Source organism: Pezoporus wallicus, unplaced genomic scaffold (genome assembly GCF_028554395.1).
Source record: "Pezoporus wallicus isolate ANWC-B61680 ecotype Strahan unplaced genomic scaffold, APGP_CSIRO_Pwel_v1 scaffold_13239, whole genome shotgun sequence".
Classification (NCBI taxonomy): Eukaryota; Metazoa; Chordata; class Aves; order Psittaciformes; family Psittacidae; genus Pezoporus; species Pezoporus wallicus.
Window position 1 is genome coordinate 2,566,181 of NW_026642052.1, and position 17,889 is coordinate 2,584,069.

The following is a 17,889-nucleotide window of genomic DNA, read 5'->3' on the forward strand; positions in this document are numbered from 1 at the left end:
CAGTTTTATTTGCAAACCTTCCTATTCAACATGTGTCACACAAGAGTTATGAGGTTTTTTCTGTTTAAAGAGTTATATTGTTTATACTTTATTTTTTATTTTCTAATAAAAATAACTTCAAAGATTTGGGACATTCTGTTCTTTTTGAGATTTAAAACAAAGCACGTAACTTTAGCCTCTAGCTACCTTGCAGTGTGTCATGTTACTGGATTAAGCCAACTAGCTAAACAGAGCACATGTAATAGCACACCATAAACCCCTTTACAACAGCTCCAATTCACATCAAATGAAATGCAAACAATCCTGACATTATTAACATTGCAAACAACTGCAAAGTCACAGAAGCACTCAGAGCTGAGACAGCCTGAAAGTTTCTGTGCCCTAACTGAGAATTATGAACCGTACTTGTGGTCAGTGTGGCAGCCAACACATGCATAACTGACACCATTATCAACTGATACAGAAAATGAGAAACAGCTAAATTATGCTCAATCCCAAACCTAGAAGCCAACATTTACGGTGTGCAAGTACCATTCCCAGCATGTGCTGAAGTGCTCGAACTGTACTGCACACCCACAAACATCAGTGTGTTCTTTGCCTGGTGAATCACACCAAAATCTGTGCTTCTTATTACAGCTGTAAAGATCTGCTATAACTCCTCAGGTGTGCCACTACAACATGGAAACTTTTCTATCACTTTAGTGGGTCTGTGTTAGATCTCAGAATCCATCTGCTGTAAGAAGTAAAGGCAACCTAATACACTGAAAGCAATCCAAATTCAGCCTGAAAATGTTACTGCATCTGGAATGGGTAATCAACTGGAGGCTTGTGCTGGTTTTGGCTGGGGTAAAGATAATTTTCTTCATAGTAGCTAATAGGGACTAAGTTTGGGGTTTGTGCTGGAAAGAGTGTGGATAACTCAGGGATGTTTTCATTACTGCTGAGCAGTGCTTACACAGAGCCAAGGCCTTTTCTGTTCTTCACACACCTCCCCAGAGAGCAGGCTGGGGGTGCACAAGAAGCTGGGAGGGGACACAGCTAGGACAGCTGAGCCCAACTGACCAAAGGGATATCCCATACCATATGGTGTCATGCTCAGCATATAAAGCTGGGGAGGAAATTGACAGGCGGGGGGGGCACTGCTGGGAGACTGAATGGGCGGTGGTTGCTTGGTGTTGAGCAATTGTTTTCATTTGCATCACTTGTCATTCCTAGGTTTTATTTGTCTCTGTTATTTTCCTTTTAATTACATTTGTTATTATTATTGCTTTATTTCAATTATTAAACTGTTCTTATTTCAACCCACAGTTTTCTCACTTTTACCCTTCCCCACACCCCACTGCAGGGGGAAGTGAGTGATGCTGTGTGATGCTTAGTTGACGGCTGGGGTTAAACCATGACAAGGCTGCATTAGCCAAAACTATAAATGGTATCATTTTCACATCACTTTTGATCTAAATGGCCTGAAACTCCTCCAACACATGACGCAGTCTCTTGCTATCTAGTTTCAAGAAGTTTTGTTTGTAATACAGAAGCTTCTCAGGTTTGCCTTATGTTATTTTATAATCTTTTGTAGCTAAATGAGAGGAACAGGAGAGAAGACCCTTCAATTGCTGCGTGTGCTTCAGCTTTGCTTTGTCATCCAATTTTAACTATTTTGTTGTTAAAGGCATCGTTAGAGGTTCATACCTTGTACGGTATAAAAGGATGGCATTATTTGCAAACACCACATGTATATGAAATAAGGGAAGGCCACAGACTGTCTGCAGTTGAGGTCTGGTGGCATGACCCCATCGTGTTCGCAATACATAGCACTCAGCCCCAGCTCTCCTCAGGTAGTGCTGCCATGGCCATAAGATGTATTTTTGTGAGGCTCCTCCCAAATCCCCAGTTCAAATTATCTGATATGAGAGTTATGTTATAGGTCATGAAAATGGCGTTTTCATGTCATGAAACTGAGGATGCATGCAGCATGCCCCTGGTCATGACGGATGTGTCTGAGGATAGAAGGCCAAGGTATGATACTTTAGTTGAGCTGCATAGGGTAGAAGAAGTAAACCTGGTGCTGCCTACAGTCTCACATGTGCCTTCTCCCAAAGCATGACCTGGAGAATCATGAATTATTCTTAAACACTTCCCCTAAAGGCTTTTGTCATAAACAAAGCCAGGACACTCTGCTAGATGGATTCCTGGCCTGAGCCAATCTGACTCTGCATGTTACATTCTGACACCTTCTTTCTTCAATTTAAGAAACAAAAGGAAACATTTTGGCCTGCACTTTGGACTTCTTGATTAAGCACAGTCATTTTTCATTTCTGTTGCTTACATTCTTATAAACCTTTTCCAACCATGCTCTAGGATATATAAAATGCTCTTTTGCTTTTTTTACTTGTCCTGAATAAAGGCTAATTTCAAAGTAACTGGGTAAAATCCCACGTTCCATCCCTGCAAATGTAGCAGTCCCAAAAACTGGAATACTGGGGTACTAATTATTGTTCAACATATTTCTTCCAAGTTATCTGCAACTTTGCACATGCCATCTTAGCAGTTGGTAGCACAGGGATGGGAAAGAAAGCAATGTATTTGGTAACAACTGGTGGCCAGCCAAGCCCTCTTGAAAGGTGGTGCAGCTGTGAAAAACACATACAGATCTCAAGAGCAATTAAAAGATTGTCTTTGCTCAGGCATTTTGGGTGCACACAAATATGGGAGATTAATTTACAATTGATTATTAATTTACATGTTTTAAGCACTACTTATCATTGCATTTACCCATGTTTTTATACATGATTTTAGATATGCTTACTGTGAGAAGAAACAATCCCCGTATGCAACACTTCGATGATCGATAGTCCTTCTAATACAGAAAATCTTTTCCAGCCACTTAAATTTAGCATACAAGCAGAAATCTACTCCAAAGACAGAGATCTGCCTTGGCTAGATTACTCTTAATTAATGCAGTCATAACACCCCTTCAGTCAATGCACAATAAGCTAAAATTTCATGATCTGTAAACTTGTAGTCACAGTGTAGAACAAACATACAACCAATTTGCGTTTAAATGTCCCAGGATAGACATTTTTTGCCTGGCAAGCTGAAGATGTGATTCACACCATCAGAATGGGGGAACATGCTGACATGAGAAAAACCTAAGGGAACTGCAGGATCTTCACTCCAGAATGCACTAGGAAATCATCTCCCTGATCCCTCACCCTTTTAACAGTGGCATCCTGGAATGTTACTTTTGTGAAAAATCATAGAAATTTATCACAATGTATTTCAGCCTGATATAACAAAAAAGAAACTGAACTTTCCCAGCACTCCCTCAATTTGTGTGAGTGTGCAGAATTTACTGCTTGCTTGATTTGCCATCTGGATTGGAAGCTAAGCAGACAATTATTGTAAACTAGCACCTGAAAAATCTACACTTCTCTAAGTATTTTGCATAGAAAAGTCCTTCACAAGTTTATAGTAAAAATTTGCACATCAATTGACACACATTTCATAGCTGACGCTGTGAGAAATAGAAGCTGTTGCCAAGATTAAAATGTACAAAAATCAAATATAAATGCAAAATCCTATTACATTTCTTAAAGGGAGCAAAACAGTTATTTAAAAGAGCACTTTAATATGCAGCTATAAAATTTAATATTCTGTCTGCACAATTTATATATACATAAGCTAAAAATATGCATTCCTTGGAACTATTTATGCAACTTTAATAGAGTGGAAATTTTATTTGTAAACATGAGTTTTAAAAGATGCAATGTTAAAATTCTATTATTGCATTTTTCTCATATCCTCTAGGCATTCATGCTGTGACCCATTTAACTATTTTTTAAATTAAAACAATACTCAGTAGTCTCTGTGATTCGATTTTCAAGCACAGCATCAAAACTGTCCTCAAGTCACAGGCCAGGTTTTCCATTACCACGAGCAGCTGTGTTGCGTAAGCTTCCTATAAAGTGGCTAAACTCCATGTCCAAGAGTTGTTTGTTTGCTTGGGTGGGAGGGGTTTCTGCTTTTTGACTGATAGCCACAGTGCTTTCATTGAGAGGATGAACTTCATGGCTCTTATGTTTAGAAACTGATTTCTAGTTTCTAGTTCTTTTCCACTTGTTTACATCACTTATTTCTATCTCATGGTTACACTTTCAAGTTAAAAAAAAAATCACATTCTGTATTGTCCTTTACTCTTCTCAGTTAATGGGGTTCCTCTTATAAATATTTGTTATTTCCATTAACTTCCAAGTAGTCCTTCTTAGCACCTACTCACTGGTCCTGAAAATTGATGATCAGAATTGTACATGTTCCTATTAATACGATTGCTGTACAGTATTTTGCCAGAGTTTATTTCCCTCTCTCTGTTGGCAAATATGTAGTTCACCCTCAGAATGCATATTTCTGTTTTTCATAGCACAAGGCTCTGATGGCTCCTAGACATAGTGTGATCAAACGACATTCACCAATCTTTGTCATCTTGTCATTTCAAGATGTGCTCTCCCTAAATATAACAGTAAAATTCCAGCAGTGTGTGATGTGGCCCAAATAATCTGATTTCTTTTTGGGTAAAGAACCTAGTATGTCTGTTGATTTGCATAGCATTATCAGTTTCAAGGAGCAGGCCAGAAGAAATTGAAGCTCACTGTATGTAAAGTATACCTGATAAGATGTGTAAGTTTACAAGGATATCAGGTTTGCCAGATAAGACTGAACATATACACTGAATCCAGATCACCCGAGCATCCAAATAATGTAAACTAAGTCAAAATCAGAGTTGATTCAGGTCATCTGCTGGCAAGGAGATGCAACTGCTCTTCAATATGTTCAAGAGTCCAAAGTAAGTCCCTTGGCTGTGTTTGCAACCATATGACCTTCTACCAGAGAAAGGACGTACTGAACTAATCTCGGGCAAGCTTTTCCCACTTTAATGCCAACCCTACCAGATTTTTAGCAACCTAGGAGTGAGGGTGCCTTTCTTTCACATCCATTACATTATAGGATGCTCCACAATCAAGTCAGATTTAAAATACAGTTCAGTTTTTAGTGATATCTAGATTTCATCAGAAAGACTCCCTCATGTTCATGTTGAGGAAACCAGTCAACAAGTTTATGCACTTGGCATGGTATGAATATGTCACAGTGATAAAATCTAACCCCATTATAGGCAGGAATTGAGGGAAAAATACTCTTCTCCAACCTGCCATTCCTAATATAGTCTCACAGAACAGTATGCTTAAAAAACCTCCACAAAACTCCACACCAAAGGAAAATAACCCAACATCTCAATGAATATCAATTCACCACTGATAGCAGATTATAATGCAAAGAGAGAGAAAAATGAAATAGAAGTAATGGACTAATTAATTAAACCTCACTGCTTAATTTGCTACTAGAAGACATTCTGATACAATATGATTAGGCCAAAATTAAGAACCTACATTAGGAGTAAATTTATGTAATAAGAACAATCCCAAGATTGGAGTAATTTTTTTAATACTGAAATTCATAAATTAAATACCTAATAGAAATGTATCTACAAGGGCATTGCATAAATTCTTAGTCTTGTTCATGTCAATAAAAACATAGCAGCTTTTCACTAGGGAGGTCTGCCTCCAGTAAAATACTTTAAGCTACACATAAACTAGGGGGAAGCCTGAAATCTTCAGTCATATTGAAGTAATGGCAGCTGTCATTCTCTTTAAACATCAAATATACCCACCTTTACATTCTCAGGAAATTTTCAATTTAGTAAGCCATTTATAAGAGACTAGTGTAAGGTAAGGCAGAAACCATTATTGATTAAAAACAGATATATTTTTATGAAAACAGAAGCAGTACATGGTGTGTACTTCACCTAAACATAATCCATCACATAAGAATAAAATACTGCAATTTTAAAAAGGCTCTTAGAACAGTTAAGATTTCAATAATTTTGAAACGAAACAGAAAATTAAATGAACAGCTGAATCACAAGGGTACACAGTAAAAAAGAGTTATGTGAATATTTTTCTTGATGAGTAGTCAACACTGCAGTGGAATTTCTTTTATTAAATGCCACTTCACAGTACCATGGCTTCATCCATATGTATGTTATAATGGAGACGCCACAACCAGCATTGCTCCTAACAGAGACACGTTTGCCTCTTTTATGTCATCTCTCTTTCGCCAGAAAGGAATTAATAAAAATTATAAGACAAATTATCTGTATCTAGGCTTAAATTAAAAAGGCCTGACCACCATTAAATCAGTTTATTGGATTTGCTGGGCTATTCATGCTGCTGGAGGCCCTGCTTCCAGAGGAAAAAAAAACCCTGCAATGCACACAAAGTCCTTCCGCCACCATTACTACTACTTACCACCACTAGTGGGGAAGGAGATACTACACAGCAGAGAAGCATAATGTATCCAGATGACTGTTACAGATTTGTCATAGAAGACATAGTTCTCAGACTTCAATCAACTTTTATTATATTGTTTGATTAAGAGATAGAGTCATAGAATGGCTTGGCTCGGAAGGGACCTTGAGATCACGTTTTGCCAATCCCTCTGCAACAGGCAGGGACACCTCTGACTAGACTAGGTTGGTCAAAGCCCCATCCAACCTGGCAATGAACACTTCCAGGCATGAAGCCTTCACAGCTTCCTTGGACAACCTGTTCCAGTGCCTCACCATCCTCATAGTAAAGAACGTCTTCCTTATATCCAAACTACATCTCCCAGTTAAGTATGAACCCATTGCCCCTTGTCCTGTCACTGCAGTCCCTAATGAAGAGTCCCTCTCTGGCATCCTTGGAGGCCCCCTTCAGATACTGGAAGATCCCATGAAGATTCCATACAGGATTATTCTGCAGGGAAAGCCTTATTTCAGCAATGTTTATAGCAAGGTACTGTTATAAGCCAAAAGACTAGATCTACAAAGAACCACTGCTACATCTCAGATCGTTAAAAATAATGTCTTGCATTTACCTGCCCCCATTATGAGCCCTGGTGCAGTGTCCTTCGTGTGCACTGTTCCTGATACATAGGGATTATCTGCCCAGCGGAGATGGAGGTGAAGGTAGCAGTCAGGCTTTTGGGGGAAGAAGAAAACAGGTGTTAAAAATGATGTGTAACAATTATGCTCCTACAGTAATGAAAGCCCATTCAGAGAGCAGTTTCAGCAAACTTGTCTTCATAGAGAAAGAGAATAGCTGTTTCCCATCCCAGTCTGAAATATCAGCCTTAGCTTTCTCATGAGAATCTCTGGTGATGTCTGCGTAGTGTGCCACTGTCTCAACAAAAAGATTTCCAAACTCAAATAAGTCAGGATGAAATTATTGTATAAAAACCCCTTCTGACAGAATAATTGCTTAAAAATGTTAACCAACAGCAACAAGTATTGCGTGTTTGTTGGTTCCAGGCAATTGGTAAATGATGATTAAAACCAACTGTTTGTACTGAAATTTTCTTTTTTTCCTAGAAAAAAAGTGGTATGAAAAATAGCATGAAGACTTCTGGACACACCCCATCATCTCTCCCTGTTAAGCAAATTACTGCTTCTTGCTCTTCATGCAGTGGCACTCAAAGGTCATATTGCTCGCAGCAATCTGACCAGGAGTGGGCTGCCAGCACTGCCTGCAAGCTGCTGCCACTGCGATTTTTCCATTCATCTCAGAGCATTCTGGATCAGGCCCTGCAGGCTTGAACCATGTAGCACAGTCCTGAACTCTTCAAAAGGCAGCCAGCAGCTCCAACCATCCACTTCTGCTATGTGCAGGGGGATCAAAGCAGAGCTCTGGCAGTGGCAGGACTAAAAGCATTTATTTCACCCGGCAATGCAGAGCTTGGGAGTCTCCAGGAAGAGAGAATTGGTGAGAAAAAGACAAGGTTTTCACTATAGTCTCACAAATAACAAAATGTTATAGGTAGCTGCACAACTGAAATAAAATCATCTTACAAAAAGACTTTTTCATGCAGTTAACTGTGTTGTTATTTCCAAGCAACTGTCACAAGTTCCCTTTTAGCTGGAGCCAAGGGGTTACCTTAGTTTAAGATGAAACAAAAATATGAAAGAAAGATGAAAAGAGAAAAGGTGTTGGTAAGCTTCTTATATCCAGATGATCTGCCCCTTATCTCCAGGCACAAATGACTGTTGTCATGATTATTCTGAACTGGGTTGTGTGGTTGAGGCACAAGAAAAAATGTCCTCTTTGTGTCAAAGTGATCTAAAATACAAAATGCAGTGCAACAGAGTCCTGACTATTCACTCTACAAGATGGCTGGGCTAATCACTTGTGAAACCACAGCTTATGCAATGCAAGTAGATTTGCCTGGTATTTTGTAAACAGCACAAAGCTGTCAGACTGTTGGAACTACTGCACGTATACAAATAATCCTTGTGCACTTTAAAGAAAGGACGGGTAAAAAGAGCCACTTACAGGTTTGCAGTTTGTCGGCTTGCCATTCATATCGATGTCTGGAGGGTTTAGAAAATCCCAGTCACGGCCTTTGTTGTAGGTTATCAGAGTTGTAACTTTCCCATCAATTTTCTGGTTGGCCAAAAAGACTCCTTTTACACCTCTGACCTGAAGCACACGAGAGAGAGAGAGAGAGCGCGAGCTAATGACCGGCACATACACATTTTTTTTTACAAGGATTATCCCTCATTACTGCTCTTTTGTGGCTCTGGACTGTGTACATCAGGTAGGTTCTCCACTCGGAAAGTGAATGGTACCTTAAAAAAAAATAGGACAAAAGGATAAGAGGAAAGTGAGAAAGGGGGAAGAGGAGGAAAATTACTAACTGATTTTTATTTCTATATGGATTTCAAAAGGATACACAGTTCATTCAGTGTCAGAAGGCTGATCAAATTACATGTAGTTTACACGTTTAGCTTCCCTTCACTTGTTTAACCTCTGGGGAAAAAGAAAAAGGTTTACAGTGTCTCTCTTCCCTTGGGCAAACTTAGTTATTTTATTTCAAAACAATCCCATTAGAAAACTATTACAACTAGTTTTCTAATTGTTGCAAGTTGCAGTAATCGCACCTTAGTATGCTTAGCTCTAGCCATAAGAAGTTATTTTGTGTTAAAATTTCACCTAATGGCATGAGATGAGATCTTGGATTAAATCTAAAGGTTTCCTTAAGAGTGCTCTTGTTTCCCTTGCAATTATTTATGAGGCTTCTGGGATTTTTGAGAAATAACTTGACAATGCATATCAACACATACACCACTTCCAACACAGTACAGCTCTCTAACCTGCTAATGTGTTGACATGTAGTCAAACTGATGCATTCATTACAAATAAATGCACAAGAGAGCCAGCTCTTTGCATGATCAGAAATACTTGCCTCTTGCTGATGTGATTCATTCCTGTACTTACTTTTTATTTTGTATTTTAAATACTTACCATTCCCTTTTCTTCCAACTACCTGTTATTAACTCCCTTTGACATTCATTTGCAAAAGTTTGCATTTAGGTTGAAGAGAAGGCATCCCTTCCAGCATACTACAGATACAATAACTATTGTTTATAAAGATACCTTTTTTCCTAAGCACCTGACCCAAATCTACAGAGAATAAAAATGTTCTGCTGGTTATGGTAACAGCCTTGAACTTGGAAATATAATGTTAGCTAACTAAGTTCTGTATAGACATTTTAATACCCCACACTCTCATGAGCACTTCCTTCCTTAAACCACATGCATGTGCGGTTGGCTTATTTATCCAGGGTTCAGGAAGCTCAGAATCACCTCCAAGTCAAACACACTATAAAAATCAACTGCTTTGCAGTGCAGGTGAGAAAAGGAAGAGGAGGGAAGAAATGAGGAACTTGCTTTCTTTATTTTCAAAGCATTTTCATCTTGCTAGGGCTTTATTACGTATTGTACCTTCCAGAGATGGCATAGCCATGAATATGACTGAAGAGCTTGGCAGTTCAAACATTTATGTGGGGGTGTAGACTTGGGGTTCAATTTCTGTGCATCTTCCTTCCAGTGAACACAACATTAAATATTTAAGCAATAATTAGATCAGGGACTACAACTGAGGTTTCCATCTTCATTCGTGGATGGCAAAAACAGTGCTGCATCATGAATACTTTTGTTTCCTCTCTTTTTTTTCCTCTCATTCTTGTTTAATGAATATTTCATATAATCATCAAATGGGAGTCAGGCTCAATTTTTTCTCCATTCCCACTCCCAGCTAACCAAGCACTAGGATAACCTTTCCTCTCTACAATATGGGACATAAATGTTTGAATCTATCAGACACAGAAAGCTTATGAAAAAATTTCTTCCAATATCTCATTTAATTTCTCTCACTGCTGCTCTATAAGATAAAAGCCAATCGGCACTTCAGCAGTTGTATTTTGAATGAAATGCTTGAAATAGTACAAAAGTTTCAGGCATCTATCCACAGAGCAAGTTCAGAATTTTTGGAGTGGTGCACTAGCCTAAAAATCTAACTACCATAAAATTATGGTGTGTAAAAAACGGCAGCTTTAAAATATTCCACCGCCTCTGTAGGATTTTCTGTTATTTGTCCTGTGACTGACATACATACATGCCTGACTCTTTCTGTAAATGCTGTATGCCATATCTACCTTCTGGATTCAGCTGTGATGTTGAGGCACCCAAATGCTTCTGTACTTTCTCCTCCTTGACTTAGTTCCCTAATCTAAAATTGGGAGATTTTAATCTTTCTACCAAGAAGGGAAAAAGAGTGACATTAATAATAAGTTGCTATGGAAATGAAGACATTTCAACCCTGTGGAGCATTCAGTTACTCAGATGAACAGTCCAGTAGCTGCCCAAGACAGATAAACATGAGGAAATTCAAAAGTGTTTTTCTTTGGATTTTCTTTGGATTTTTGGATTATTTCTCAGAGCACCTATTTTCCACAACAGTTCAGGTGTTATGTCTTCCCTAGTACTCTTAAAAAAGCACTTTGCACCTTACAAACCTATCTTCTAAACAGATTTTCTGCCATGACTATGTAATTTATGACACATTAATTGCCGTACTGTTACATTATTTAGCTTACAGCCAAACAACATTCTATGTTATTGGTAGCAAGAAGCACAGTTCAGATGTTCCAACAGCGTTTACCAGAAGCAGTTACTGAAAGACAAAAAACAGTGCTACACATTATAAGCTTGTGATTAAAATGTAAATGTATACGATTTGTTGTTTGGGAAATAAAGCATGAATAATGTGTACTGTGACTTGCGTAGCTCTTATCTATATGAGGAGTCACAGCAAGATCCAGTCTAGAAGAACTACATTAGTATGCCCATTTTGTAAATATGCCTATATCGAATTTGTGACTGGCTTACTGTGGCATCACTTGATAAAATTTCAAGGACATGCTCCTTTTGAACAGCCACTTAATACTTCTCCTTTCTTTTTCTTTCCTTGTTTGAACAAGTATATGTGAATTACTCCTCTTTCACACGCACAACATGAAAAGAAATACGATATAAAAAAGATAAAGCACGTAAAAGAAAATTAATGCAGACCGGTAGAAAACTCTAGAAGATTTTTGTGGCAGGTGTATACATAAATGACTGAGGTCAGCAGAAGATAACAAAGGCAAACAGCACAAATTTTAAGTAGAATTATGCACTGCTGGAATGAGAAATTGTCAGCTATTGAGGACTGTTGTTGTCTTTGTGCTGCACTAAAGATTCCTCTTCCCAAGAGGGGATACTTGCATTAAAATGCCCAGAGAGAAAACCTAGACTAGACCAAAAAAACACCCCATCAAGAACTGCAATATGTGTTATATTTATTAGCTATTTTGTACTGTGCAAACAACCCATACATTACTTGTACATGAGTACTTGATCACATCCTAGTAAAGAAGATGAATGCTAATTGTTTATTGTATAAGCTATCTAAAGAAAGCTGTAGGCTTTCTTATTGTAAGCGAAAATAAGGGCTCTCCTATAATGCAAATCTGTTCCAAACCTAGCTTTAAAAATTTAATTGTATGGCTCCATGTGTACTGTCTTTCAATTATCATGTGCACATTTACTTTTTAATGCAACTGTACATATTAATCCAGCACACACAATAATCTAGGATATCTCCCTCTCTTGTGCATTATCAAATATGCCCTCAGTAAGACTATGACATTCTGAAATCACCAGTGAAACTGAATTAAGTGAAAAATTTTTGCAGACAAAAGGACAGCCAGAGGTGGCATCTCTGTACAAACTTACTTGAAATTATGTGGTACATGTGACATAGGGAGTAGAAATTGTACCTGACTACCTTTTAGCTTTGTATCATGCAGGAGTGACCAGGAGCAAAGAGATGCAAACTAATGCTCTCAATAAATCACCTTGTGGGAATGAGGCTACACACAATGTAAAGCTTCCCTCATTAGGAAGCCTCATTTATAAAATGGTAGAGTCCAGACAATAATCGGTGATAATGATAAACCTTTTTTGGTTTACTACAGCCATTTGGAAAGAAAAAGATCAACAAAGATAGAAGACATAAGGGGGAAAAAATTGCTATCATTATCCCTCACCAAGAAGAGTCTAATTATAGCCATTTAACAACTCTGTGAGCATATGATTTGTATCCAAAGAAATCTGGTGCCCTTATAAAGATTTTTATTTTTTTTTTTAATTAAGTAACACCATGCAGATTAGAGTGTAACAGTGGAAAAACTGGGTCAGACCTAAGATCCATTATTTTAATATTCTGATAATGGCCAGTCCTATGTGCTGCAAGAAAGAACAGAACAAGAAGAAATGTACACCTTATTACATTTAAATGTCATCATCAACAGATGGAATTGAGAACAGTTTGTGCTACTCTTCCAAAACACTATGCTCTTCAGTCTTTTACTTTGCCAAGTACGCTGATGTTAAAATCCAAAATAAATTTGTTTACAGGAGAGTTTGTCTCATACCAAATGCTGTTGGCACAAGATACCTACTGAAAGCAAGTGGATTTGCTGTTCAGTATCTAATTTTGTCAGTTCTCCACTTGATAGAGCTGACACATGGAGTGCAAGGCTCACAGGATCACCTTTTAAGACCCAACTGGCTAAAAGATGTGCTGCTCTAAGTCAGGAAGTGTATCACTAAGTCACCTAGAGGAAAAAAGCTCTATGCAGGCAGCTGTGTAACTTCATGCTTCAATAATAAATTCTGCTGCCAGCTTCACTTTTCAGTACCTTGAAAAAGACCCTCAGCTAATTGTGGTTTTGCACATCTGTGGAACATCTTACCAAGTATCGAGTTCCTAGAGCACACAGCACATTAGCACAGAAAGAGGGAAACATGTAAGTAGTAATGAACTACTGGTAAGTCCTTTTACATGAAAGATAACTGTGAAAATATATTAATGTAAAATTAATTATACTCATAACCAGAATAAAAATAATTTAAACTTCACATGGACTACATGCATTGGAAAAGATAAAGACCTACCTCCAGAATATCTATCAGGACATTCTCTTCTGGCTGCTTTGTGCTTCGGACATTCTCCAGAAGGATAGAGTAGTAAACACCTTGCGGGTCAGACTGGTACAGGTTGTATGTGTCTGTCTGGTACCACTCCTGAACAGCCACAAACACCTGGTTTTCATCTGTACTGATTATCTGTAAATCCTGTAGAAAAAATGAGACACAAAATTGTTAATTTTTGCATCATTTCTATTTTATAATCAATAAGCTGGCCAGGAGATTTTAATATGGTGGGACAAAATATGCATCTGAAAGTTCAGTAACAGTAATCTCTCAACTCAATACTAATCAACATGCTGTACCCCACCACTCTGAGGTGGTCAGTCACTGCCTTTTGGCTATAGGGTATAAAAGCGCAAAACACCATGGGGAAGATTAAAATTCTAGATAACTTTTAGTTTGCCGATGACACCAAGCTGTGTGGTTCGGCTGATACCCTGGAGGGAAGGAATGCCATCCAGAGGGACCTTGACACGCTTGTGAGGTGGGCTGTTGCCAACCTCATGAAGTTTAACCATGACAAGTGCAAGGTCCTACACCTGGGTTGGAGCAATCCCAGGCACAGCTACAGGTTGGGCAGAGAAGAGATTCAGAGCAGCCCTGTGGAGAAGGACTTGGGGGTGCTGGTCAATGAGAAAATGAACACTAGCCGGCTTCAGTGTGAGCTTGCAGCCCAAAATCAAAAGGAGCGTGACCAGCAGGTCGAAGGAGGTGATCCTGCCCCTCTACTCTGCTCTTCTGAGACCTCACCTGGAGTATTGTGTGCAGTTCTGGTGTCCTCAACATAAAAAGGACATGGAACTGTTGGAACCAGTCCAGAGAAGGGCCACGAGGATGATCAGGGGACTGGAGCACCTCCCGTATGAAGACAGGCTGAGAGAGTTGGGGCTGTTCAGCCTGGAGAAGAGAAGGCTGCGTGGAGACCTCATAGCAGCCTTCCAGTATCTGAAGGGGGCCTATAGGGATGCTGGAGAGGGACTCTTCATTAGGGACTGTAGTGATAGGACAAGGGGTAATGGGTTAAAACTTAAACAGGGGAAGTTTAGGCTGGGTATAAGGAAGAAGTTCTTTACTGTGAGGGTGGTGAGGCACTGGAATGGGTTGCTCAAAGAAGTTGTGAACGCTCCATTCCTGGCAGTGTTCAAGGCCAGGTTGGACAGAGCCTTGGGTGACATGGTTTAGTGTGAGGTGTCACTGCCCATGGCAGCGGGGGTTGGAACTTGATGATCTTAAGGTCCTTTCCAACCCTAACTATTCTATGATTCATATTATTCTAAAATTATGAATGTGCACAAGCTGTGATCTGCTTTTCTACTTTGACTTTTATGAGGAATGATTTCCTGAAATAAAGGTAAAAAAAAAAAAAAAAAAAGAAGAAAAACAGTAAATGGCTTTCCAAGATCTGGATGAGAGTCAATGAAAGACTGAAACAATATAAACAATTATTTCAGAAGCATTTTGTCCAGGGTGAAGCATAACACAGAACAGAGAATCAGATAGAATTTAAGCAGTTACACATACGAAGCAGGACGTATCCTGCACACAGCTCATGTATATTATTGTATATAAGGCTAATTTATCTATGTAGATAGATCCACTTAAATATTCAACAGTAATAACATAAGAATCAACATTCTGCATTCATTTCTTAAGAGTTTCAGGCACAGATATTGCAGCAGCTTGCTTTCACTTTTCTTCACTCCAAACTTCTTTCTCAGACAAAAAAAAGAAGCACAGCTGGGGAAAACAATTTATCACTAATATTAAACAGAAGAAATAAAGCAGGAAGTAAGAACACTGAACTAAGCTTAGCAAACAGAAGAAGATTAGTTTGCAATATGATATGGCAGCTTAAAGGCAGTTGTTGGGACTACACATGAAATGGCATCTAGTCACAGGGACTTACACTTGTAAACTCTTTATGATTTTGGTGCTTAACCATGACACTATATCCAGTTCTGTCACCTTATTACAGGAGAAAATAACTAAGGCAAAGGAATGAATATTAAATAAAGCTACCAAAATGTCAAGAGAAAATGAGTTTGGAAAAAAACAGCGTTCTTTTTTTTACAAAAAAGAAAAAAAGAAAAAAAAAGAAAGTAACTTTTTAGATTTCTAAGACAGAAATAAAATAATTTCTATGAGAATCCAGTTAAGACTGAAGAAAATGAGAGCAACAGTGTATATGTGAATACTTGGCAAAGCAGGGTAGTCACACTTCAGGCAATGTGCACAATGTGACTGAGGTCATTAGATTTAAAAAAGACATCAATAGAAATAAAATAATATGATGAAAAAATGTAATATAAACAAAAGCTGGCTATTAAGTAATCATTTAGTTAAATATAAAGTATTTATACACGTGACATCTCAAAGAACCTTAGTGTCATTGTCTCCTATCAATGACAGCTCAGCGCTGTTTTCAAAGACTTTCATGTTGAACTATGTACTAAAGTAGATATTTGTTTAGCATCCCATGAATAGCTGCTCTTTCCTTTTACTCAAAAATTACTCATAAGCAGAAGGTCTAACAGAAATGTCTACAAAACACAGAAACCAATCCCAACCGTTTTTTTGAAAAGCCTCTTGAGTGTATGGAATGCTTCGTCGCCTGCTTTAAACCAGGGCTACATGACGCTGGGTAGCCCCACATTACACTGCACCTAATGCTGAATTCATCTCTTCTTTTGCAGTATGAGAAAACTTCCCCTGATTATCGAATAAGTAAGGATAGAAATGAAGCAGAAAGTCAGAAGAAGAAATAAAGAAACGGTTATCTTTTACTGTGAAAATCTCTATAAAACCCCTACTCTAATGTGATGCCAAGAGCTTTCAGCAAAATTACCAGCTACGCTTTTATAAGAAAACATTTATACAGTACCATAAACAAACGCAAAACTCTAGTGAATGGCACTTTCCTTGCCCCAAGCACCAGTGGGGGCAGAGGTGACAGCTGTCAGGAGGGAACAGTTTTGGTTCTCTTATCTCAGGGTGAGGTAGGAGCTGCCGAGCCAGTGGAAACGATGCACAAAGAGCTGAAATGTGTGGTGCAGAAGGACAGGAAGATTAATTCTGGAGGGTTCAGGTGAAGGAAAGAGGGGTTGGACAGTTTAGTTTTCTCTTGGCAGTGACTGTTACCAGGAAAGACTGCAGACTGCCGGATGCCAATTTTTTCCTGAGGCAAGAACAGAACAGATCCTGGTTTTAGCAACTGAAATTGTCCTTCATGGTCTTGAACTTTCTTCCTTCTATTCAGAATTTACATTTTCAGATTTCCATTTCAGCCTTACCGCTATTTTCCTTTCACAATGATTTCTTTTCCCTCGAGAAGCAAACCAGCCCTACAATAATCCTGCACAACACCCGCTGCATAGTCATGATATAACCCTCTTGGAAAATTAATTGACAAAGTAAAGAAAACTGCAAGTTTCATTCCTGATTCTTAAATTTAACTTTCAAAACCCTGGATGACACAGACTGCTGAAAATCTAGCTAAAGCAAAGTCCTGTCACTCTTGTACTATTCTTATCCTGGAACAATGAATTTAAAAAGAGGAAGAAGACATTGATTGACAAATACAGAGGCCATGTCTTCAGCGTGCCAAGTCCAATCCTTCAGCCCAGCTACCTACTGTTCAACAGATGACAAGCACATGAAGATGGGATGTCAGCAAATATTGCCACACAGAATTTACTGTCACTAAAGAGTTAAATAGTAAGGACACCCGAGAAAGAAAAATATATCTTCACAGAAGGAATGCAAGGTTTTATTGCTTTATCTATTTCATGGCCACAGATACTACCTTAAGCTGTAATTTCAGCAAATCTTGTAAGGAAAACATTTATTCTTTGGTGATTTCATGCTTGGACTACTGTAATTGCCTTCTTGCTAGAACTCCTGCTTTCTCCCTCCACAGTTTGCAGGCTACTCAAAGTCATGCTGATCATCTAATTTTTCTGTAATTATGGTATTCACACATGATTTATTCAAATTCATTTATAAAGGTCTTCTTTACTGATGTGAGAGATCTTCACGATTTGGAACATTCCTTACTGTCAATACTCAGATTTTTATTAATCTCCAGACTGCTTTTTTGTGCATACTTTCAGTATTTCAGCTCTTGTGCTTTCATTTCCAAGCTCAAATCAGAGTCCACGAACTCTCAGATGCCCCAAGAATGAATCATTTTCCAGATTTGCTGTAGCAAGCGTGTTGTTTCCCCTGTCACATGCCCATTCATCCATGGACATCCCTTCTCTCATCTCCAGTAGTTTACCTTTGCTCTGTCCTGCCTGCCATGTCTTCTCTGTTCCATGTCTTGCTGCCCAAGCACCCATTCCCTTGCCATTCTCACTTCTCTCTTCTCCCTGCCCCACTAGCTCACCAATGGCAATTTGTATCAGAAATAGACTGATTCCCAAAT

The 17,889-nt window shown here is 38.6% G+C and overlaps 1 protein-coding gene across 7 annotated transcripts in view; it reads right to left on the bottom strand.

Moving 5' to 3' along the window:
• Positions 1 to 17,889, bottom strand: part of SORCS2 (sortilin related VPS10 domain containing receptor 2) — a 549,260-nt gene that overhangs the window by 62,649 nt on the left and 468,722 nt on the right. For all 7 annotated transcript variants that reach the window (XM_057426800.1, XM_057426798.1, XM_057426797.1 and 4 more), the window contains exons 9-11: positions 13,431 to 13,610; positions 8,421 to 8,567; positions 6,970 to 7,072 (exon numbers count right to left, since the gene is read on the bottom strand). In XM_057426800.1, the coding sequence (XP_057282783.1) occupies positions 6,970 to 7,072; positions 8,421 to 8,567; positions 13,431 to 13,610 (430 nt within the window). The remainder of the gene's footprint in view (positions 1 to 6,969; positions 7,073 to 8,420; positions 8,568 to 13,430; positions 13,611 to 17,889) is intronic.